This window comes from Aquarana catesbeiana, linkage group LG10 (genome assembly GCF_042186555.1).
Source record: "Aquarana catesbeiana isolate 2022-GZ linkage group LG10, ASM4218655v1, whole genome shotgun sequence".
In the NCBI taxonomy this organism is placed as follows: Eukaryota; Metazoa; Chordata; class Amphibia; order Anura; family Ranidae; genus Aquarana; species Aquarana catesbeiana.
Genome location: NC_133333.1, coordinates 132861629 through 132888120, shown reverse-complemented (window position 1 = coordinate 132888120; position 26492 = coordinate 132861629). Strand labels below are relative to the sequence as shown.

The window sequence follows — 26492 nt, the reverse complement described above, 5'->3', positions numbered from 1 at the left end:
TGACTTCAAATGAAAAACAGTCCTTAATGTAAATGATTCCACCAGTATTGATTGATGCCTCAAATAAACAAAAACACGTCGTGAGGAAGATCCACCACCTATAAAGATGTGCGCTTACCAGAGGTAAGCTTAATCAAAGCTTGTATTCACAATCCACTCTGCGGGGACACCACCATCGGTCTCAGCATGGAGGGAGGATCACCTGGAACTCTCCGTCATAAGGGCCAGAATTCAACAGGGGGAACCCAAGGGAATGAAAGACACATCCTCCATAGTGTGAATCCGTATAAAACAATTTAATAAGTAAAAGTAAAAGTAGCACACTTACATAGATGCAACGAATAAACAGCATGTATTGTATAGCAGCCGGCCGGCCTGCATGCACCCGTTCACAGAGAGAAAGAAACGATGACGTCAGCGCCTGACGTCATCGTTCTATTACCTATATTCTATTACAGTCTATAGGTTGAAAGTTGACAGTTGACCTTAAAATGAGCAGGGCTATTACCCTGTGTAGGCAAGTGAGAAAATAAAAGAGCTACTTCCGGAATCAGTCAATAGGTAATAAAAGAAAATAAAAAGGGATCCGTCAAAGAATTTAGATTTTATACCACACCCCTGACTAATCCCTACTAAAAAGCAAAACGCATATTGTGGGACTTTTATGGTGTAACCTGTGAACAAATTCACACAACAAAAAAATATAAAAATAGGTTTCTTTGATTACAAATGGTCAAAGAAATCCAATAGTTAAAAATAATTTATATATCATTAAAACAATGCCATATGGCATCAATCAGAACCTAATATTATACCCTAATTAGAGGCCAAAATACAGATATCAGTACACACAACATCAGTATGACCTTATTTATTTATTTTTATTTTTTACTTATAAAATCGTCAGTATGGCCCTATTCTATTGTCTATGTATTGCCTCCTTCAAATAAGGCAATAATATATATACAGTGGGAACAGAAAGTATTCTGCAGGGACAGGAGGACCTTAACTATTGAGTTTTATGCATATTTGTGTCAATAAAGAAACTTACTTCAACGAATATTTCTTTTTGTGCCAATTTGTTGAGAAGATACACCTTGAAAGTTCCATTCAATAGGCTGCTGCAATGCACTACAAAAAAATTAAAGCATGTGTAAAGGGGCTCAAATTCCTGTTGATTGAAGGGAAGGATAAAATTGTATTTCCTTATTATTAGTGATTTTCTTTCAGTAAAACAATATAAGGCTATTCCAGTAGCTCAAAGTTTGCTTTTTTACCATTTTTACTGAAAATGTAGGTTTTAGTTATAGAAACTCAGCAGCTGGTGTGCCTTTCGAGAATTGGATATGATTTTTTCTAACTTAGATTTTTATGCCTTACCAGTTGTTAAGGATTTATGTTTTAACAGCTTTTATTGAGTTGTGCAAATCATTCCATATTTATAGATGTGTTATTTGAATACCTGGCTGGAAGTTAAAAGTTAAGATACTATTCTGAAAAAATCTGTCAATGGGGAAAACAATATCAAAATTGATTTGCTATTACACTGTAAGACCATATGTAACTTTAATGCTATCCTTTAAAAACATGATACACATGCATAATATATACCCTGGTAATATCCATGCATCAGGGATAGTTGTGCTAGTCTTAGTGCCCCACCAACACCTGTCTGCATTAAAATGAATGTCATGGTTCAACTATCCATAGCCATTACAACTAAGCTTAAGGCATTAAAAACCTTTCAGCACTGGCCATAGAAAATGTGCATATGATCAAACTGCTTGAAGGAGTTGCATTTCAAATGATTTTTCAAGTGCATTTGTTTTGCCATTTCAAATGATCGTGCAAGGAAACTTAGGCCTCTAAAGTTTTTTCCCTATTAAAATGAACTATTAACTACATGGTATTTTTCGGGATGAGTTTCCTGATGGTGACAACAATGGACAATGTTCAATGTGTGTCAGCATGGCAGCTTTTAGTCTGTACTAGTAGGGATGAGCTTCAGCTTTCGGTCAACCATGAGGTCAACCCGAACCCAGCTTGCTTACAGTTCTGCAAACAAATGAATATACAGACTGGCCAGATTTGGTCTGTTCTCCCACCCTAACCTCCAGCTGATGTTTGTAAATCTAGGTAGCAATATCACTGCTTTATGAAATGACAGATCCCTGGCTCTGCTGAAAGGTAAACCACAGCTATAGGGAACCTGCGTGACGCCATTGACCAAATATGGTCCACTGAAACTCATAAAAGACTCTTATCCAGTTATATAACCTGAGTGGCCAGGTATGGGGGTGGGGGGGGTAGCGAGCATGCTTTCCCCCCAAACCATACAAGGGCACATCATCCATGGTAGTAAACACAATCTTTAAGAAAATTTGAAGCTTTACTGATGTGTAGGGTTAAAAACCATGAACATGAGCCAGGCCACATGCCTTCAACATTGGAAGGGTACCTTGCAAGAAGAGTAAGCAAAGCACATTGCCCTTATGTTGATGCATCCCAATATTCAATGCTCCAAAAAGGTGTGAGAATCTGTGGGGGTGAGCTTTTTGAAGCCTGGATGCCCCCTTTATAATAAAGGGACCCAAGATATTTGGCACTCTCCCCTACTTCAAAAAGTATGAGCTACCCCTTGTTACTCATTAACAAAAAATATCTAGAAAAGTAAATACATACAACCACACTGTAGGAAAAAAAAGATTTCAAAACCTCCCTGCAAAAACTAAAAATAAAAAATGTCCCACTGTGTAAATCTAATGTCAGTCACGTTTTCTAGCAATGTAGATCTAGCATCAGTCATGAGGAAGAGATGCCTGACAGCCTGCTGGCACAGTGACCCACCACTATGATGAGGATGCCCACCTCTACTCCTCTCAAAAATAACAGTTCCCTGCCACTGACGGAATGGAAACACAGCTGTGGGAAGCCTGGGTTACATTATTAACGTCATATGGTCATGACAATTTTTGGTGAATGATATAATCTAGGATCCCCTGACGACTTTGTTAATAACAAGGCCAGGGATCAGAACTGTCATTTAGCAGTAGCATTCTTTTTTAAGGCATTCCTCCATGTTATTCAAAGGATAAAGTCCTAAAGTGTACCATTTGCAATAGTATAAGGAATGCTGATGCACGTGTTTTTTCTTGGGTCACTGGCAGGTGCTATTGGCTGCTCCCCTTTGACCAGTGCCCGCAATGGCAAGCTTCTTGCTATGGGAGCACTGGTGCGTGCTCAATCCCGAGTCTTGCTCTATGCATCCATTAAAACATAGAGCTGTGGCTTGGCCCCGCCCCCACTCTCTCCTCATTGGCTCACTGGCTGTGACTGACTCAGCCAATGGGTAGAGGGAGTGCCAGGACAGCCGAAGCTCTCGTGCACCTCAATTGATTGAGAGGGAGCTCGGGTGAGTATTGGAGGGTGCTGTGAGGGGCAGCACACAGAAGGTTTTTTTACCTTCATGTATAGAATGATAAAAAACGTTCATCCTTTACAACCACTTTAACTTTTGAAATTACATTACCTTTCCTAAGATCACAAGAATCTGGTATGAGATATTATGAATTTAGTTTAGAGCCAATTTAAAGAAAAATTCATCTAAATCTAATCTAAATTGTAATCCCACCTAAAAAAATAGTGTAGTGATTATCCGCAATACAGAAACACAGGCTATAGGTAACAGACATGTGAGTTTGCACACAGCTGCACCACAATGATGACTGTATCCAACAGCAAAGCTTAACAGCTGTCAAAGCATCAGCTGTTGGTAACACACACCACCCACTGCCATGAAGCACTTGCTTTCTGTAAAACCTCCACAAAACATCCTTTTGTCACAACATTTTCTTCTGAAGACTTCTAACTATTTGACAGTAAAAAAAAAAAAAAAAAATTTTGAGCCAAAGGGGAATACAAACATTTATGTGACTGCTAATGCTTATGTAATATATGTATTTTGGTTTTCATTTTATAGTCATCACGACAAATTCTGCACAATTCCTTCTTCTTCCAGCAATGAATTCTTTGCATCTAAAGGAATTTAAAATCTAATGTATAGTATAGTTTTTGATTTTAGGAATTTCTCCTAAATTTCTCCGTTAGAGAACATTGACAGGATGTTAATCCAGCACTGCAAAACAAAGAATGCCAGGTACTAACCATGCTATAATATGTAATGCAAAAAGCTAATACACTTAAGTAGCTAAAATGTCATTGGTCTATTTAAAAAGCAGTGGTATGAGCTCTCTGCACACTGTACATAAGGCACAGCAGGTAACAATAAAAATGAATGGAGAGCTTGAAAAAAGAGTCCTGCCTACTGCCTGAGCCTTCCACACAACAGAATTTTGTCCTTCATTTGGGCCTATAAATGCCCCAGATTTGCATGTTCTAGTCTCTTCATACATAAGTTACGGGGAGGCTTGGGAGGCCCAAATGTTGCAAAATATTACTTGGCAGCACAAATTTCCCAGCTTACCATGCTCCATGCAACACATAACATCCCACTTTGGGTGCTTCTTGAACTTCCTAGCTATGTGCCAACTCCAGTATCGGCCTTGCTATGGCTCCCACATAGACCCCACCCATCCCCATTCAAGACCCCTAATGTTGCATAGCCTGCAACTTTGGGATTCTGTGCGCTACTCCAACAATCTTTTATCCCTATTCCTACCCCTGCTCCTGATCCTGAAAAATCCTGTTTTCCCTTGTGGCATTTTCCTGGTGGACCTTGCACAATTTCACACGGGTATGCCAGTTCCTCACGTTCTGTTCCTTTCCTATGGAACCTATGAAAGCACCATCCTCTGTATTATTCCGATACCTTCAGCTTCACCATTGGCTGACCGCTTTCCAACGCACCTTCACGTTCCCATTCCAAAAACAGCATTTGAGCATACTTGTTCACGCTCTCCCAGTGATTTATGCTTCTTTGAAAATGGTTGGTACCCCTCGATCTTCTTCCTCCTACACGTCCCTTTGGGAGCGTGACTTGGTGCTCCTTATCGACCCTTAGGAGTGGAACAAAGCCTAGTCTATTGCAAAATGCTCATTCGATACTATGACCCTGGAGGCAGCATATAAAGTTTTACGAAGATGGTACTGGGTTCCAGCCCACATAGCACACGCAAACCCTTTCTACAATGATAGATATTTTAGGGGCTGTGGGCTGTGGGCTGTGGCCAATTTCACTTACCCATCCATAAGGATGCAAAGCTGGCCATATTGCACTGCCCTGTCCAGGGTCTATTTTCTTACCAACAGAAACTGGTCACCTACAGGCTTTCTTGCAGCTAAGCGTACCATAGCTAAGGCCTGCAAAAAAAACATTTGCTGCAGTGAAAGACTGTTTGACCATGATGATGATAAACAAGAAGATGTCCACCATCTTGCATGACTCCCATTCTAAATTCCTAATAACATGGGAATCTTGGCTATATTATGCTTTCCCCACACTACAACCAGCCAGTTATAGCGCCCCGTAACACCCTAGTGGATTCATACCAGCCCCCCCCCACCTTTATTTTTATGTCTGCCTCTTCATTCTCTCTCTTCTTCTTCTCCTGTCTTGCTCTGTACTTGTATATTCTCTATTTTTCTTTCTAACTTCTTAGTACTTCTCGCACATGTCCTTATACCTCAGTCTTTTGACTGTGCCTTGTGGCTAAATTGTCCAATCTTTGAAATATTGTTCATTATACTGTCATGCACGCATCCACCCTTTTCGACAATTGCTGTATGAAGGTGTATGCGATTCTAAATTATATATAACTGTATAAGGCCCCCTGTGTGAGTGACTCTCACGCTGTATTTCCTTTTGATTTTCAATAAAAATTATTGTACCAGAAAAAAACAGTAATGGGATTTTGACAATCTCTCTTCCAAACATGGAGTTCTTTTTGCTGTGATCATTAGAGAGAACTGATACCACAGGCTGCATACCAGAGTCTAAATTTAAATATTAAGAAAACAATATAATGAATAGGCAGGCCACAGTGTGCAGTTTTACAAAGTGTTACAGAGAGTGGACCGTAATATCAGCTCTGTTTTATAAAATGAGCAACTTAGTGTGTGATTTATGTCACTAGAACAGGAGGTTTGGGGGGAATCTGCCAATGGGCACATCTACAGTATTCCGGTGAGCAGGGATTTCCCGTAGCTTAGACTGTTACCCCTGTACAAATACTGTATGCAGAACATATTTGAGTTATGGCAGACTTGCCTACTAGTGTTCCTTCATCCAGCGCTGGCAGGTCCATGCTCATTTTCACTGTGCCTTTTTCTGCTGCCCCCATCTCCACAACTTCTTCTGGTTCTAGCATAACTTTTTGCCATCCATTGGAGGGCCACTGTGGATGTAACTCCTGCACATGTGCAGCTTTTCAGCTTCAGAACAATTCACTGGTGTAAAATCATTGAACAAAAACTATGCCTCTGTCTGTTCCTAAGACCTAGATATTTCCCCATGGGAGCTGCCATCTTGCCTCTCAACAGCATAGAGAAAGTAAAACTAGGCCATCAATTAGAGCCTGCATGTCAAAGACGTGTCTTTTCCTTGCATGGTAGTAGACAAATATTATTGGCAAGAAGGAGATATTAGAAATTCGGATAAGGAATTAGCTATTTGGCTAAAATTTGTCATTTGCGTATTAGTAACATCGCTTTTTACTTTTTCAAGGCTGCGAGTTTTGGGGACAAAAAGAGTGCATTTTAAATAGTTTTTAAAAGGTATTTTAAGAAATGATTGGTATGTTTAGATGCTTGGAGAACTGAAAGGTTCACTTTAAGGCACTCCTAAAAATGTATAATGTTATCATACAATAGTACTATACTCCTGAAAAAGTATTTTCCATTTACCATACTACTAATAATGCATGTTGGAGGTGCAACCTAGCAGTGGGTTCTTTATATTAATATGATGTGGTCTTGTGCAGGGATCTCCCCTTTCTGGCAAGAAGTCAAGACCCTTCTCTCAAATCTGGGGGGGCTGGTCTATAGTGATTGATCCATATTTGAAGAGCCTAATAAAAATAGCTTTCCCCAAATATTAGTGACCTGAATAATCCAATCAAGGAAAAAAGAACAATGGAGAAGCTTACAAACAACATATATAAAACCTTTGATAAATTTCAAGAACCATTGGGCTGTGGTACCCCCACCACCTGGTCTTATCCTACCCCTAATCATGTTTCTATCTCTTTAATTACTTTGCTTTATTTACTTTGCTTTATCTCATTGTTTGTTTGAGGTTGATGGAACTGGAATCTAACAATCTTTCCTGGATGATAGTCTGACTGCCTCTTATGTTCTGCTGAAGGTTCTTAAGTAATATATAAACTGGAACTATACAAAGAATGTGTGATGTATCTGCATTATGACAACCATGTGTGATCCAAGATTTATGTTAAATCCCCAATAAAAATTACATTTAATCAAAATGATAATGTTTGTGAAGACCTGTTGTTTCCAATATTTTTACGTACGCTCGGAATTTCTGACAAGATTTGTGTGACCGTGTGTATGCAAGACAAGTTTGAGCCAACATCCGTCGGAAAAAATCCATGGATTTTGTTGTTGGAATGTCTGATCGTGTGTATGGGGCATTATACTGTAATATCTTACTGAAAAAAAATCCAACAGTGAACAGTTAATTATGGATATCTAGTCTATTTCCAGTCTGTGACCAATAGCAGTGATGACCACATTGATGATGGCTATTCTAATAATTTTGTGGCTGAGTGACAGAATCTGTTTTCATGTTGAAGTTTTTGACCCTTTCGTTGTCTACCAGATCCATCTTGGTTCATTATATCACTAGGTGAGCCACATCTTCCAGTAAATAAACAGATTATAAGTGAGATACTGTATAGTAGATCTGTATCCTACAGATGGTGTGGCAACCAGTGTTCATTTTTACATCAAATTTTTATTTAGTTTTAGTCGTATTTTAGTCATCTGAAATCTCCAGTACATTTTTGTCGACTAAAATCTAATGGGTTTAGTTAAATTGTAATGCATTATTTAACCATTTCTCTAGAATTGCCAAACTCATTACATACTCCTGGAGTAAAAATCTAATAACATGTTATAATTTATGGTATTAAGGTTTGAACATGCACTACAGATTTAGCCATTGTGATATATAACATCTTAGTAAATAAAACCAAGTTTCATAAACAAACAAAATTATTGCTTTTTGACAAACAGAAGTGCAACTTTAAAATATAAAAAAATCAAAAACTGTAAACTCTATTGGCTGTAATGCCATTGCACACATTACCTGAATATATTACCAACATTAAATATTAAGAAAACAATATAAGAAAAGCATTTTCCTTATTTTTTTTTCTTTCGGCAGCTTAGTAGATGCCCCCTACTTATTCTTATGTGGGACTGCAATAGTGCAATACATGTTTAAACTTTAATGTGCTATTATTATAGGCTGGGGATGGAATTGTGTTTTGCGACTTAGAAAAGGCCAGCGGAGGGCGCCAAAGAGATAGTGTAATGTGTGGAACTGCATAGGAAAGAGAAAGGATTGATGGGAACCTGCCTCTCTTAGCCAATACAGCACGCTGATAAAGTCAGGGGGCTGGGGCTTTAACAGACAGGCGGAGCACCAAGGAAAGCGGAAGTTGATGTGGGTAAATGTCCCTCCCGTGAAGGTCCGCAAATTAGCATGCCCCATTAGGGTTAACAATTTCCTTGACTGTGAAGATGGGAACCTCTTGATGTTCAGCATCCTCAGGACTCTTTATTGCACATAGCTTTGCTCCTATCAGATCACAAGGCATGCGGGGGTCTTTGGAACCTGGTCCCATGAACAGCCTGGCCAAAGTGTAACACTGCATGGAAAGAGCAAGAAAGCCTGTGCCTGCAGAAATTGCTTAAAAGTAGAGATGCCATAGATGCTATGACAGTCAACCCACCCAATATATGACAATCTTATGAGTACAGTAGCAGGCAGCCTGACAACTTTCAATGTTAACACTATATACTCAAGCTTTAAAAACAGTCAGAATCACTAATTCTCTCCACTGAGATAAATGGCACTGGGAACATCTGTACTTCACCACTCATCTCCTCCCCACTAACTTTTATATTGATATAAACTTGCTGGGTCAGAAGGCTGGCTTTGCATGGGCAATCTGCAAGGTTCAGAAAGATTTCTTGATTGTATTGTAAGCATGATCTGACCATGCTCTAAAGTCTATAGGCACCCTAGGCTCTTAATCCCCCTGTTTTTATGTTGTTTACAGGTGCTGTAAACTATTTTGCAGGATTTTGTGAATGAGCCCTTATAGAGCTGCATGATTAATCGTTAAGAATCAAAATCGCGATTCTACTCCCCTACTGATCTTAGAACAGCATTTCCCCATTGTATGTAACAAGTGCAGAAAGTTCCCTGCCCACTTCTGACAGCTGACAAAAAAAAAAATCAGCCTGCCAAGTTTATCTCAACATCACTGATCACTATAAACAATGTAAAAATTCGTTCTTAGATCAAAGGGGTGAACCCTCCATCTGTAGATGAAGGCAGTTTAACCACTTCAGCCCCTGAAGGATTTGCCCCCTTAACGACCAGGCCATTTTTTGCGATACGGCACTGCGTCACTTTAACTGACAATTGCACGGTCGTGGGATGCTGTACCCAACAATTTTGGGGAAAAAAAACGTGTTTTTTTTACTATCCAGAAAAAAAAATTGTATTCATTAGCTTAGGCCGATATATATTCTTCTACATATTTTTGGTAAAAAAAAATTGCAATAGGCGTATATTGATTGGTTTGTGCAAAACGTATCACGTCTACAAACTATTGTTTTTACTAGTATTGGCAGCGATCTGCGATTTTTAGCGGGATTGCAGCGGACAAATCTGACCCCAAATTACACTTTTTGGGGACCAGTGACATTATTACATTGATCAGTGCTATAAAAATGCAGTGACCAATGTAAAAATGACACTGGTAGAGAAGGGATTAACAGTAGGGGGCAATTAAGGGGTTAACTGTGTTCCCTGGGTCTGTTCTAACTGTAGGGGGGATGGGCTGGCAGAGACATGACAGAGATCACTGTTCCCAATCACTAGGAACAGTAGATCTCTGTCACGTCATCTGTCAGAATGGGGCTCCGCCTTGCTTACAAAGGTAGATCCCTATCCTGCCTCTGTACTAGGCGATCGCAGGTCTCCAGCAGACATCAAGTCTGCGGGAGCGAGAGCGCGCCGCCAGCCCGCTATCACGCCTGCGCGAGCCAAAGTACAGCTACGCCGATTTGCGCAGGAGAGCCAACCTGCCACCATATAACGACAGCGGCTAGTCGACTAGTGGTTAAAGACTTAAACCTTTTTCTTACGCTTGCTGCTAACAAGTTAAATCAGTACTTTTTGGTAGAAAATTAATTACAACCCACAAACATTATGTATATTTTTTTAGAAGAGGCCCTAGAGAATAAAATGGTGGTTGTTGCAATTTTTTATGTCACACTGTATTTGCGCAGCGGTCTTTCGAATGCAATTTTTTTGGGAAAAAATACACTTTAATTAATTTTAAAAAGTTGGTCCAATATTTTTGTATAATGTGAAAGATGATGTTACGCCACGAGAATCGTGATCCTTATGCCCCTTTCACGCGATCGGACTGTTCAGGTCCGCCTGTCAGTTTTGCCCGCGGACCTGAACGGGCGCTCCATGTTAGTCTATGGAGCGTCGGATGTCAGCGCAGACATGTCCGCTGACATCCGACCCGGTCCGATCCGCTAAAAGCAGACGGATGGCTCTACGTCCAGGTCCGTTGCTGGTGGATCGGGTGAGATCTGATGAAAACGGACATGCTGTCCGTTTTCATCCGATCCCTCCATAGGCGACAGCGGCGCCTGACAAGCCCCTCCCCACTCAGTGAGCAGAGAGGGACCTGTCATCCGCCGACTCAGCGGAGATCAATGGACAGATCTCCCGCTGAGCCGGCGGACCGAGGCGGGCTCCGTAGAAACGGAGTCTGCCTCGTGTGAAAGGGGCCTTATTCTAAGCAAAAAAAATGTGATTCTCATTTTAGCCAGAATCGTGCAGCTCTAAGCCCTTATGTTAGCCACAGTGATGTCCCCATTCAGTGATGCACAGACCACTGCTCAGGTCTTTTCATTGATGGTGGTATGTATGCTCATCCCATAATGCAAATCACATAAAGTAACCTATCAGCAGACCTGGACATTGTCATGGATGTGCAAATAGAAAGCAGAAATAAAAATGAAGTACAGCGCTACGTTTAGAAAGAAAGTGAAAAGCAGCCAACACACCTATAGACTCAAGGCAGAAAAAAACAAAAGAAACAAAAGTGTGGCGATAAATATCACATCCACAGCCCTGTGTATTACAATAAAGACATATAAAAATGGTGAATACTACCAAAAAATGTATGACCATAAAATGGATAGTGTCAAATAATTAATCAGTGTTGATCACATATAAAATAAATACACAATAATACTTAATCATCAGATGTGCCAGTGATTAATAGAAACCCGTGCTTGTTCCATGAGCCAGACACCAAACATAAAAAACATAAAACTTTAGAAGTCCATAAAAAATGTATAGAAAAATAGTGAAGAAAACATCAATAGAGTTCAAAGGGGGTGATGCATGGCCAGATGGTATTCACAGAATTTTAGTCGCACCAAATCTGGCGAGCTGGCAGAAGGGAGACCACAAGTGTGCATAGATTGTACATCAATGCCGGGGCCAACACCAGGAGTAGAGGAGGCTTACCGGAAAGAATTGACCTGAAATGGCGTACGCCAGACAAGTCAAAAAAGCATAATAACCACTAGTTCTGGGAAATGCGTCTTGTCAGATGTCATCAACAGATGGTGGAAAGAAAAGGGGGGGGTCCACACGGCTTCCTCTCCCATAGGTAATCCAGCATAAGCCAAACGTGTAGTTTCATATGCCATGCAAGGTGCAAACAAAACTCACATAGCGTAAAAACGTTTTAAAACACTAGTTTATTAAAATAATAAAAAACAGACTCACATTTTGGAAGAAAGCAACAGAGCTCAAATATCAAATAGCGGCGATCGTGAGGGGTCCACCCGACATGTCTCGAGTAAGGAGCCGTCATCTGCCCAGATCACGATCTGCGCTATTTGATATTTGAGCTCTGTTTCGTTCTTCCAAAATGTGAGTCTGTTTTTTATTATTTTAATAAACTAGTGTTTTAAAACATTTTTACGCTATGTGAGTTTTGTTTGCTCCTTGCATAGCATATGAAACTACACGTTTGGCTTATGCTGGATTACCTATGGGAGAGGAAGCCGTGTGGACCCCCCTTTTCTTTCCACCATCTGTTGATGACATCTGACAAGACGCATTTCCCAGAACCAGTGGTTATTATGCTTTTTTGACTCGTCTGGCGTACGCCATTTCAGGTCAATTCTTTCCGGTAAGCCTCCTCTACTCCTGGTGTTGGCCCCGGCACTGATGTACAATCTATGCACACTTGTGGTCTCCCTTCTGCCCACTCGCCAGATTTGGTGCGACTAAAATTCTGTGAATACCATCTGGCCATGCATCATCATCCCCTTTGAACTCTGTTGATGTTTTCTTCACTATTTTTCTACACATTTTCTATGGACTTCTAAAGTTTTATGTTTTTTATGTTTGGTGTCTGGCTCATGGAACCAGCACGGGTTTCTATTAATCACTGGCACATCTGATGATTAAGTATTATTGTGTATTTATTTTATATGTGATCAACACTGATTAATTATTTGACACTATCCATTTTATGGTCATACATATTTTGGTAGTATTCACCATTTTTATATGTCTTTATTGTAATACACAGGGCTGTGGAGGTGATATATAGTGCCACACTTTTGTTTCTTATGGATGTGCAAATAGCAACTTGAAAAATGTTACCCTGTGCATAGACACTTCAGGAAGCTTACAGGCTGTCCTAGAGGAAGCAAAACAAAACCAGAGAAATTCCCTGCTCAACTTACCAACCAGCCTGCGACCAACCAAATGATCCTGTCTAACAATATACTACAAAAACAGAGGTTTTAGTTAGGACTACAGGAAAACACTGAGGTGCCTTGACGGGGCTCTGTAGCTTACGCATGAATTAGCAAATGCGTGCAGACTAAACTACTGTTTTTAATGCATACCATTAGAGAGGATCATTTGGTTGGTTGTAGGCTGGTCGGTAAGTTGAGCTGAAAATTTCTGTGGTTTTGTTTTGCATGTGTTGCCCCTCCATGTGCTCCTTGCTGCAAAGGCCAGTTATTGGTGAGGGCAGTAGCCATTGTTTGTACTGTTGAAATATTGGTGAAGGGACCCACTGGACACCATTGCTGCCATAGTGCTATGTGCTGGGTGTTCAGTGCGCCGCCTGTGCCTTTAAGGAGGGAGGGATGGGCTACTTTCGGGCTCACCTGCCCTCTGCCTAACCATTATTATGCATATGCTTCCACTGCGGAGGCTCTCAAAATTTAGCATTAGGACTACAGAATATACTGGGGTGCCTTGACGCGGCTCTGTAGCTTACGCATGTATTTGCAAATGTGTGCAGTCTAAACCGCTGTTTTTATCTCATACTGTTAAACAAGATAATTTGGTTGGTTGCAAGCTGGTCGGTAAGTTGAGCTGGAAATTTCTATGGTTTTGTTTTGTATGCGTTGCCCTTCCATGTGCTCCTTGCTTCAAAGGCCAGTTATAGGTGAGTGCAGTGGCCATTTGTTTGTCCTGGAGGAAGACTTCTCTACAGGAAAACTTAAGCTGTCATCCATTAGTGCAGCCCTTAGGTTATACACTCAGCATTTGACATGAGTTTTCTTTAGACCAAATGCACACTGTATTCTCTATGACACCTTTTCTCCTAAAGGGATTTAATAGCAGAAAAACACAGTAAAAAGCAGCATTGTTGCTTGTGCATTAATGCAAGTTCATGCAACTGGTGTCAATGTATTCTATTGGCCAGAATGTTAGTATATTCCAATGGTCAGAAAAAATTAACATGCAAACTTGCATAAACACACCTAGTGTTTTTTTATGCTCAAAAGCTCCTCTCCTGAAGGAGACTTTGGTAGGGGGTTTTCTGCCTCTAAACGCCCCTGTCTCTAAACTCCTGTAAACGCCCATAGTGTGCATGGACACATAGGCTAACATGGAGGGGCGTTTTAGAGGCAGAGAAAAAAAAAGCCCAAACTCCTGTAAAAGCATAATTTTTGAGCTCAAGTGTGCATAAGCCCTTCAAGCAGTAGTAGAATTAAAAAAAAAAAAATCCCCCGGCAAGGTTAAGGTATAATGTGCTAGTATGCATCGCATACTAGCACATTTTGAAAGACTTACCTTGAAACTAAGCCCTCTAGCGGCATGCTGCAGAGACTTCCATCTTTACCCGGGCTTCCTTCCTTGTTCGCGTGCTACAGGCACTTTAATGGCTTAGCCGCAATGACATTATGCGTGGGAGTCATAGCCATGGCACAGAGCTTTGAAGGAACGGCACAAGCATGCTGTTCCTTCAAAGCGCATGCGCCCGCGACGTCACCGGCTGCTGCATTCATTTGACCTACAGGTAAGCTTTATTATAAGCCTGCCTTAGGGTAAAAATAAAAAAAAATAGAGTTTCCTATTAATACCACTTTATTAGTTATCTGGTTGAAAAAGTATACCAATAAAGACTGATGACTTTTCTATGGCTTTCTTGATCTGCATACTTGTTCCAACTTAGCGACTACAAAAGTATAGAAGTCAGTGGTTAAGCATGATAGCCAGGCAACTAGAATGATCAAAGTCAGGTTAACAATGGTACTCTTTTTTATTTCTGTTCATATACTTACTATTTCCATTGTTATGGCAATTTTGGAGCTTTCCATCAACTTTTAACCAAAAAAAAAAAAAAAAAACACTGCCAAGCAGATTTTAGTGTCCATATGAAAAAACAAAATGATGCCGGTATTGATCAAAATGGCTCTCAACAGGCACTTCAGTAGTTTCCTCAGTTTCCACTAAAATTTTAATTACATGCTTGAAATGAGACCAAAGCAAAACAGTTTGCTACCATCTTCTCTTTACATTAAATACCCCCCCCCCCCCTCGGTTTTTAAATTGATTGCTGGGTAAAATACAGCAGAAAAGCAATGGCTTTAGTGCTTTATATTTCAATTAATCTTCTGCAGAAAGAGTCCAGCTTTAAACACTGTTCTATGTAGCACATAGTTATACATAATCTATGATTCACATCATATATATGTGAATAATCCCAGAATGGAATTTGTATTACAGTGTAGTTTTTATTCACTCAATAACAGACTTTGCTATATATATATATATATATATATCATGTCAAACACTTTTTTTGTTGACTGGATTCCTGTAAGGAACACCTAACTTTATTCAATAAAGCTCCTATTCTTGCTAACACTTAAATGCATCTATGGAAGCCAATCAAGTGTACAGTGTAGTGTAGTCTGAATTCTGCTAAAGTGAGACCAGTACTAAAGGGATTCTAATTGGTCACTATTACTTACTGGCATTAAGAATTAGCTCTTCGGAATATTAATTCTTTCTTGAATTATGCCTGGTACACACAATGAGATTATTGGACAAATGATCGTCTATTTTTTTTTTTTTTGCATGCTAATCTCATATATCGAAAATGAAGAGTTTACTAAAGTTACGAAAATTCTCGTACGACAGAATAAAAATTCAGAAGTGATATATTCTGCTGAAGTGTATTTGTAATTTTTTGTGCTTGTCCCATCGGATAATATTGGATGAACTGTCATGATTGGCTCTCAAAAGCTGTGTACCAACGGTCAGATTATTGTACAATTGCTTTGAAATCTGTATTTTTCGTACAATTTTCTGATCGTGTGTTCGGGCCATAAGGCTGTGTGTAGTTTTTAATTCACTGATTAAACATAATACATTGTAATATAGATGTTTAAAAAAATGACTAATCAGGAGCAATACTAAACCAGGGTAAAATAAATGACTTCCGGTATCATGGTGAACTGAGGTTAAAACATCACCTCACACAAGCCTCCAGCAGCCATGGTCTATCCACATTAGTCAGCTTCCCAAATGTGATAATCTTCATTTTGATATGTCCACCATCTGGCATCACATTTGTTTGAAGTCACATAAAGTACTACTAAATCCATCACCCAGTGTCACCATATGTGGCGCACAGCACTATGCTGATGACTGAGGTAATCAACTAAATAGCATAGTTTTAGGTCTCATACTCATGATCACAATCATCAGTTTGGTGAGCTTCATCTGCATTGCTGCTTATCTGTATAATAATTTTAATGAGATGTATGTCCAAATACAGATAATGCCTTACAGATGTATGGACCTCTGCACTAGGCTATGCTGTATTTCTTGATTTTTCTAACTGCATCCTTCCTGGGAGAGCCTTTAGTGTATCTGCATCCAGAATGTATGCACACAGTCTTATTCAGCCCTGGAAATTTCCATTCACATCTGGCATCCGATTGGATTAAGAAATATATAAAAAATACAGATATCTACTCAATGTGTCTGGGTGTCTAAAGCAAAGAAAAACCCTTGAAAGGAGTACAAAGACCAATGGTGATGTTCAGAGTGTAGTATCTTACAAATCTAACAGCATTAGATCTTGCCATTGCCAGTTTTTAACAGCCGGAACAGGCAAGGATGCTTGCAAATTGGTTTCTAGAATGCGCAATGCTTATTATATTAATGCCGGGGTCACATATCTCCGGCCACAGTTCCAGACATGGGGTCCGGTGCGTTCCTGTTCACTGGTTCAGGTGCGATTCAGGTCTGAATTTTTGCCTGAATTCACACCTGAACCGGACCCAAGGACGCACAGGACCCTTCTGCAATCTGGACCACGACCGCCCTGGACCTGTGTGAACTGGCTCCATTGAGAGCCGGTCACACTCGCCTGTCATGCCAATTGGATGCGGGGAATGCCGTATTCCAATTCCCATATATGTGAACCCAGCCTTAGTCTGCAAGATTTGCATTTAGGACAATTAAATATAAGAATGTTCTTATGTGCACTTACTGATACAACTTAAGTTTTAAAATGTAATATCAATATGGAGTCAACATATTATACTTTCTGTCCTGGAGACACAACAGGAAGTGACAGGAAATCTCTCCAAAGTGAAGGCGATTCCACACTAAGACAGTTGTCACCAGAACTGATGTCCCAAAAGGATTTCCCTTCATTTCGTGTTCTGCTGAAAACATTATAATCATGAATTTCATATCACATTTTGTATCCAATGACAATGGTCACCACGGCTAATTGTCCAGGTGGAATTACAGACTGTAATAAAAACTAGACAGGGATTCTAACCCTTTCATACACAATCCAAAATTGAAAAAAATAAGATTGACTCTACTTTAATTCTGAATACATCCAAGTAAAAATGACCTTATAATATATTAAAGGATGAACAGCTTAATATGACTTTTCTTATATGCAATCATTCCATAACAACTTACCTGAGCGAAACTTGCTCCGAATGAGCATAGAGCGCTCTGAAGCCAGCAAAGTCATATTGGGTGGCAAAATCCCGGTCGTCCCTACGGACGGAACTAAGGGGATGGAGACGGACGTAATTGCTCCCTTTTAAATTAACAAACACAGAAGAAAAAAAAATCCAGGGGTGAAGAATAAAATATAAATAAATATGTTCAAAAAAACAAAAATAAATATTTTGAAGGAGTGTCCTCAATAAATAAAAAATAGAGTCACTAATAAATTAAAATGTTTTTGAATTGCTGTATTAGCCTCAAAATTGTCTCTTGTTTTCATTAAATGTTTTTGTTCCCCTGTAAGTAAATCTTCATTCAAGAGTTGTTTCTTTGCTGGTTGGCTTGTTTGGCTCTTTTTTCAAATATCTTCTGCAAAAATAACTTGTGTTGCAAGCTGTAGCCTGTCAGTTGTAAGGCCACAGGAAACAAGCTTTAATGAAAGGAGAAGGGAGTGAGGCCAGAAAGATTTCCCAATTAGAGTTGGGTTAGGGAGCTTCGGTAGATGTGGTCATTAGTTGAAAGATCCCCCTTCTCACTGTCTTTGACACACACAAACTCTCTCTGTACTCCTAGGCCCCCTACCCGCCCCTTTGCCTGTCCCATCCATGTGTGATAAAATGACATCTGCTTTGACACTTGACACTTCACAGGCATTCTATGCTACATCAGCAGGGCTCTCCTCCTCTTTCATACAATCCTCATTTGTTCGCATCCCTTCCAAGTCACTACAAATTACAGTTACACATACTGACGGGGATTTCATGCCTTATCTTTACCAATACACAACATTTTTTTGACAGGTGCACTTTAGGATAGCAGCACTAGCTGGCAAAACACCATGAAGGTGCCCTGAATGTGAAGATCTAAGTTAAATTGCACTTACTGACAGCAATCAGCACACCTCCAATTATCTCCTTCATGAACAGATTTAACTACAGCCAGGGTACATCACATGTTGGTAAAGATCTACAAACCAGCAGACTAAAAATTAATGCAACTGCATTTTGATTCACTGAGGTGTGGGCCTGTACTGATAATGCACCCTTGTCAAGTTCAGAACAAGGTGAAGCACTGAAGAACAGGTAAAGTACCCACAAAAAGACGGTTATACAAAACTGGTAGATGTTCAATGCTTTGTACATCTACATGGAGTTATTCTGGTTGAGCAAATGTCACCTTATTTAGCCTTAAGTTGTCTGAGTTCAACTTTTCAGCTTTGAGGTTTGGGGTCAGAGTTCACCCAAAAGCCTGGCAATTACTACCCTTATCAACTGCCTGACCAGGAGTTTTGACTTAATTTTGTTTGCTGCAAGCTTATCTTGGGTCAGTAACTCTGAAAAAACACTGGGTGTATAAAAAGCTATGCAACACACTTTTTCAAAACAAGATTAGCAATGGCAGCTGGCACATTGAAAAAGGTACCTCTAAATAGGATTTTTACATGCAACCAGCATATACTGCAACTAAGGTATTTAAAATATAAATTGTATTGTTCACAATGTTAAAAAGAGACATCCATGAGGTTTCAATATGCTAAAAATGCATGATTAGGACCTTCCACATTATTTCACAATTGTTTTAGCGGTGGTAATACTCATCACCATATACCACTATAATTCATACAGGATTCAATACCAGGATCAATACGGAGAGGGCAATCCAACACGTTTCGAGAAACTCTTCATCAGGGATATATATATCGCCACCCTGCAATGTAAAAAAAAGGCTCCCAGTAAATTGTATATACTGTACATAGGGCTTAACCTTACCCATATTACATAATTGTAAATATTGCTCACATATAGATAAAATATGCCAGTGCTTGAGAATCTGTCCAAAAGTATCCTCCTTACCTGTGAACCTGAGACACCCACCAAACAGGACTGCATATATGTGAAAAAGTAACCAAAGGCGATAGCATATGTGTCCATAGGAACCTTCAATACAACATTTTCATAAAAATGAAATTGAAAATGATACCGGGGGCAGAAACAAATGGCAGCTGACATACTTTCTCTACACAGGTTACAGGTTTACAGCTTTGACCCAAAAGACCCAATGGGTGTGCCGCTCAGGCTCTCAAAAGGGGTGCAAGTCCTTGATGTCCACCGCTAAGAGTGCTGGTCTGGGAGGGAGCTCGTCCCATCTCCTGTGATCGCTAAGTGTGAAGGAAGATCTTCCTATAGCCGCAGGTCTGTACAATCCCAGGGATCAATGGTAAATGGCAGCCTCAGCCTAGACGACCAGGCCCCACCCCCCAGAGAGTTTCACTCTGCCCCTCAGAGCTTAATCAAGGGGATGGAGATCACAGGCATAAGGGGGGGGGTTTTATGCATTATCGTCTGTCATGTTATATAAAGAAAGGATTGTCAGGGGTGTGCGGATCTGCTATAAAGCTATATGAGAAACATAGCAATTCCCTAATCAATGTGATCAGACCGCAAAGACCTGTGGAATTTGAAAGACGCTGGCGTTTAAAGTAATCTAAGTACAAAAAAAGCAAAAACAAAAAGCAGGAAAAAAATGCAAAGACCTCTCCTCTCCCAAAAACCTGATAAAAATCTTCTTTAAGTGGTAGTAATCTCTGTTACACCACTTATACCTACAAGTAAGCCTATAATAAGGCTCACCTGTAGGTACTGTGAATATCTCCTAAACTTGCACTGTTTATGAGATATTTAGAGTGCATGCAGCCAGTGACGTCACTCTAGGTCTGGACCTTCAGAGCCCGTGACGTAAACGGCGGCTCCCGTGCACATGCACGGGAGTGAAGTCATCGCGCCCCTGGCTACTCATGAAGCCGGAGGCCGTGGACCCAGAAGGAAGCCCGGGGGAAGATGTCAGCCCTCTCAGCGTTGACAACGTAGTGCTGGAAGGCTTCGTTCTAAGGTAAGTTTCTCATAATGCGATGCATAATAGCACATTATGACATTGCCTTGCAGGGAATTTTTTTTTCACCAACTGCGGTTTACTACCTTTTTTTTAAATATGTTGCTGTATAAAAGCAACCGGAATAAAAATATATAAGAAAAAGCTTTTTTTTTTTTTTGCTAGGATGGAAAAAATTTAATAATTAAATGATAAGTTAATATCTCTATGGATAGAATGTTTATAAAAATCTGATGTATAAAAAGCCACGCAAATCTTAAAAAAACTGTAAAAATGCACAAGAGGGTGTAAACGTCTAGTGCATTACTACCTCTAATATTTGTTGAATCCAAAGGACACAAACATACCCACAAACCTTAAAAGGGACAAGCATATCACATCACAACTCCAGCCTTAGGGTAATGTTGTCTAAATGTGAATACCACAGTTGGAAGACTGACGCATTTTGGGTGATGTGTCCTCTTCTTCATAGCGCAGCCTTACAACTGTAGTAGCTGTAGTTATGATGTGATATTCCTTTTAATGATTGTGAGTATGTTTTTGTCTTTTGGATCCAATATATATTGGTGGTGGTAATGCACTAGGTGTTTGTGCCCTCCTGTGTGTTTTTACAGAGTTGATTGTTAGGGTCAAAAGGGGGCACAGGTTTCACACTGAGACTGGGACACCTACACTAAGAACAACTGTGCCAGGCTCCTGATGCTAAAACCCAAAATGCTGGTTTACCAAATACAAAAATAAGTTCTTTGATGTTGTTTTGCATAATCAAAGACTGGGAGTGTGTGATGTCAAAGGGCCAGAAAATAATACAAACAACTTACCAATGTGGAAACTAGCCAAAACGGAACTATGTATAAGTGTGAGGGGGGTTAATTGTAAATAAAGTGTAATATAGGTATTAGCCGGGTTATATACTTTACAGTGGGGACGGAAAGTATTCAGACCCTTTAAATTTTTCACTCTTTGTTATATTGCAGCCATTTGCTAAAATCATTTGAGTTAATTTTTTTTCCTCATGAATGTACACACAGCACCCCATACTGACAGAAAAACACAGAATTGTTGAAATTTTTGAAGATTTATTAAAAAAGAAAAACTGAACTATGACATGGTCCTAAGTATTCAGACCCTTTGCTGTGACACTCATATATTTAACTCAGGTGCTGTCCATTTCTTCTGATCATCCTTGAGATGGTTCTACACCTTCATTTGAGTTCAGCTGTGTTTGATTATAATGATTGGACTTGATTAGGAAAGCCACACACCTGTCTATGTAAGACCTTACAGCTCACAGTACATGTCAGAGCAAATGAGAATCATGAGGTCAAAGGATCTGCCTGAAGAGCTCAGAGACAGAAATGTGGCAAGGCACAGATCTGGCCAAGGTTACAAAAAAATTTCTGCTGCACTTAAGGTTGCTAAGAGCACAGTGGCCTCCATAATCCTTAAATGGAAGACGTTTGAGACGACCAGAACCCTTCCTAGAGCTGGCCGTCCGGCCAAACTGAGCTATCGGGGGAGAAGAGCCTTGGTGAGAGAGGTAAAGAAGAACCCAAAGATCACTGTGGCTGAGCTCCAGAGATGCATTCGGGAGATGGGAGAAAGTTGTAGAAAGTCAACCATCACTGCAGCCCTCCACCAGTCGGGGCTTTATGGCAGAGTGGCCCGACAGAAGCCTCTCCTCAGTGCAAGACACATGAAAGCAGCATGGAGTTTGCTAAAAAACACCTGAAGGACTCCAAGATGGAGTGGCAGCATCATGCTGTGGGGGTGTTTTTCAGCTGCAGGGACAGGACGACTGGTTGCCATCGAGGGAAATATGAATGCGGCCAAGTACAGGGATATCCAGAGTGCTCAGGACCTCAGACTGGGCCGAAGATTTACCTTCCAACAAGACAATGACCCTAAGCACACAGCTAAAATAATGAAGGAGTGGCTTCACAACAACTCCGTGACTGCTCTTGAATGGCCCAGCCAGAGCCCTGACTTAAACCCAATTGAGCATCTCTGGAGAGACCTAAAAGTGGCTGTTCACCAACGTTTACCATCCAACCTGACAGAACTGGAGAGGATCTGCAAGGAGGAATGGCAGAGGATCCCCAAATCCAGGTGTGAAAGACTTGTTGCATCTTTCCCAAAAAGACTCATGGCTGTATTAGATCAAAAGGTTGCTTCTACTAAATACTGAGCAAAGGGTCTGAATACTTAGGACCATGTGATATTTCAGTTATTCTTTTTTAATAAAGCTGCAAAAATGTCAACAATTCTGTGTTTTTCTGTCAATATGGGGTGCTGTGTGTACATTAATGAGGAAAAAAATGAACTTAAATGATTTTAGCAAATGGCTGCAATATAACAAAGAGTGAAAAATGTAAGGGGGTCTGAATACTTTCCGTCCCCACTGTATGTATACTGTATATATAAAATATATTGGTGTGAATGAAGTCTAATGTGAACAGCAAAGTGCCCAGCTCAGGAATTACAATTATGCCCTCCTAAACTACAGATGTTCTCTCTGGGTAAAAACATAACAGGACTTGAAATGAGAAACAGTAGTGTATCTCATTGCTTCTCAAAACCATTGGCAACAGCTGTAATATTCAAAATTAATTTCTATATATATGTAGACCAAAAGACAGTAAATTGCAAGCAACGTGTTTCTGGGGCCAAACAGTCCTCTTCATCAGGAATAAAAGTAAAACAAATCTATAGATGTGATTATTTTATGTTATCAACAACTTTATGACATCTTTGTCATGTATTTTACTTGTATTCTTTATACATTTTTTTAGCCTTGATGAAGGGGGTTGGTTTGGTTCCTGAAAAAAGTTGATTGTCTTTTGGCCATTTGTGGAATCACTAAATTAGATTTCTGGACTCTCAGCATGTGTGTTTGGTGCTCCTTCTGGCTCAAATATATACACTATATTACCAAAATATTGGGACGCCTGCCTTTACACACACATGAAATTTAATGGCATCCCAGTCTTATGTCCTGTACACACGATAGGATTTTCCGATGGAAAATGTGTGATAGGACCTTGTTGTCGTAAATTCCGACCATGTGTAGGCTCCATCACACATTTTCCATAGGAATTTCCGAAACACAAAGTTTGAGGGCTTGCTATAAAATTTTCAGGTGTGTACACAAATCCGGCGCACAAAGTGCCACGGATGCTCTGAATAAATTAGGAGACAAAAGCTATTGGCTATTGCCCCGTTTATAGTCCCAACGTGCGTGTTTTACGTCACCGCGTTCAGAACGGATTTTCCGACAACTTTGTGCGGCCGTGTGTATGCAAGACAAGTTTGAGCCAACATCCATTGGAAAAAATCATGGATTTTGTTGTTGGAATGTCCGATCAATGTCCGACCGTGTGTACAGGGCATTAGTCCGTAGGGTTCAATATTTAGTTGGCCTACCCTTTGCAGCTATAATAACTTCAACTCTTCTGGGAAGGTTGTCCACAGGGTTTAGGAGTGTGTCTATGGAAATGTTTGATCATTCTTCCACAAGCACATTTGTGAGGTCAGGCACTGATGTGGACGAGAAGGCCTGGCTCGCAGTCTCCACTCTAATTCATCAGGTTGAGGAGTCAAGTTCCTCCACCCCAAACTCGCTCATCCATGTCTTTATGGACCTTGCTTTGTGCACTGGTCCAAATCATTTGGTGGAGGAAGGTTATGGTGTGGGTTTGTTTTCCAGGGGTTGAGCTTGACCCCCTAGTTCCAGTGAAGGGAACGCTTAAGGCGTCAGCATACCAAGACATTTTGGACAATTTCATGCTCCCAACTTTGTAGGAACAGTTTGGGGATGGCCCCTTCCGGTTCCAACATGACTGCGCACCAGTGCACAAAGCAAGGTCCATAAAGACATGGATGAGCAAGTTTGGGGAGGAGGAATGTGACTGGCCTGCACAGAGACCCGACCTTAACCTGACAGAAAACCTTTGGGATGAATTAGAGCGGAGACTGTGAGCCAGGCCTTCTCATCCAACATCAGCACCTGACTTCACAAATGAGCTTCTGGAAAAATGGTCAACCATTCTCATAGACACACTCCTAAACCTTGTGGACAGCCTTCCCAGAAGAGTTGAAGCTGTTATAGCTGCAAAGGGTGGGCCAACTCAATATTGAACCCTACGGACTAAGACTGGGATGCCATTAAAGTTCATGTGCGTGTAAAGGCAAGCATCCCAATACTTTTGGCAATATAGTGTGTGTGTGTGTGTGTGTGTGTGTGTGTGTGTGTGTGTGTGTGTATATATATATATATATATATATATATATATATATATAGACTACTCAAGCCAAATGACCCCCACTTGGGGGAACCTCATTTTTGTGAAGAGTTGTCAAGCCTAGGCTATACAGCTTACACAAGATTTCTAAGCTGCCTGCTAAAAAATTGAATCTAGCACCTCACTTCCTCCTAGGGTTGCTACCTCATCCCTTTAAACCTGAACACCTTTGAATTACACAGGTTCTGAGGCTAATTAAATGCAGATAAGGCACCAAGTGAGTTTAATTACCACCTTAATCAGCCACAGCACCTATGTAATTAATCTGTGTTCGGGTTTAAAGGGATGAAGTGGCAACCCTACTTCCACCTCCACTTCAATTCAAAATAAATGGTTGCCTTATCTCAACGGAAACACACTGCACATGTTTGAAGAGGACCTTAAACAAACTGACATTGACATACAGTATCCATATTTTGATATCTTCCAAGGGGCTTTGGTACAAAGATATCTGAACCTAATTTTGAATTTGCAGCCCTACCCAACAGCCATGACAGGGAGTCTCCTACAGGTCCCGTTGGATTTCTAATTAGTGCTATATTATGGATAGAATAAGATTCCTATCACTGCAACAGTAATCAATTACCATAGGTTTGACCCTATGATGAATTAGCTTAATCTCATACCCAAAAACTGCAGTCTCTCAGAATAGATAAATAGTTATAGGAAATGCTGATTGCAGACGTTTTGTGAAATATTTCATCAGTCTTTGTCTTAAGAGCTCTGACTGTTAGTGACATGTGCATAAGGGTTTTCCAAACAAATAGTAACGATTCTACCTAATAACACACCTGTTAGTCCTGTGCAAAGAGAGAAGTCAGATTTTGAGAAGGCTAATGATGTCCCCAAGTGTGTTTTAGTGACACTCTCCAGCTGTTGACTCACAGAGACTGTCTTTTATTGAAGAGGAAGTACACAAGCAGGTGGGCAGCTTACACATGAAGAAGACTAAAAGGACACATTATTTGACAAAAGAAGTGAACAACACAACTCTAACACCAGCTGACATACTCAACAGAGGTATAGCATCAGTCATTATGCTACAGCAGTTATTAACAAAGTTCTGGCATGTAATGAAGAGCAGTAGATCGCCATTGCTCCTTCAAAAAAATGAATTTGCAGTGAATGGCTCAGCATGAAGAGTTGGTTGGTGTTGGTTTTTCTTTTACATGGCATCAAGATTAATACAAAGCTTAGAGCTGGTTTGCATGCTGCCCTTGTTTTATTGTATTGCTCCACCAGCAACCAGAGCAAGAAATTTTTATTTTTACCTGGGTTCGGGGGTCATTGTTCTTTTTTTTTTTTTTTTTTTTTTTTGGTGCACCGGTCCTGGAGGTACTGCAATACCAGATCGATGCGTGGAGTGGACAGAGCAAGCTCTTCTTCCATCTCCCTGTTCTAAAAATCCATTTAATATATGGTCCCCAGATAGGGGACGTATCAGATATTAAACTGATAAGAACAGATACTACACTTGATCTTAGCCAAAAGGCCGAGAAGCGATGGGGGTCATTGTTCTTACTGTACCATAACAGGAATTGCAGTTTTGGAAGAATTTAATTTTTTAACCTGAATGGAACCACACACCAGCAAAATGCAGCACACAAGACCTCTAGACCCTAGTACACACGATGAGATTATCAGATGAATGATTGTCGGTTTTTTGCATGTTAGTCTCCATATCGAAAACTAATAGGTTACTAAAGTACAAAAATTCTTGTACGACAGAATAAACATCCGGAAGTGATGTAATGTATTTGTAT

General features: G+C 40.3%; 1 protein-coding gene and 1 non-coding gene across 3 annotated transcripts in view; both read right to left on the bottom strand.

The window, feature by feature from the left end:
- Nucleotides 1-18128, bottom strand: part of LOC141110905 (myocardin-like) — an 85070-nt gene extending 66942 nt beyond the window's left edge. For both annotated transcript variants that reach the window (XM_073602680.1, XM_073602682.1), the window contains exon 1: nt 17507-18128. In XM_073602680.1, coding sequence (XP_073458781.1) covers nt 17507-17561 — 55 coding nt within the window. In that variant the 5' untranslated portion in view covers nt 17562-18128. The remainder of the gene's footprint in view (nt 1-17506) is intronic.
- Nucleotides 18129-26042: 7914 nt separating this feature from the next.
- Nucleotides 26043-26233, bottom strand: LOC141111587 (U2 spliceosomal RNA). The gene has a single exon (XR_012236462.1). It is a non-coding gene; the product is annotated as a U2 spliceosomal RNA (small nuclear RNA).
- Between the last annotated feature and the right edge of the window lie 259 nt (nt 26234-26492).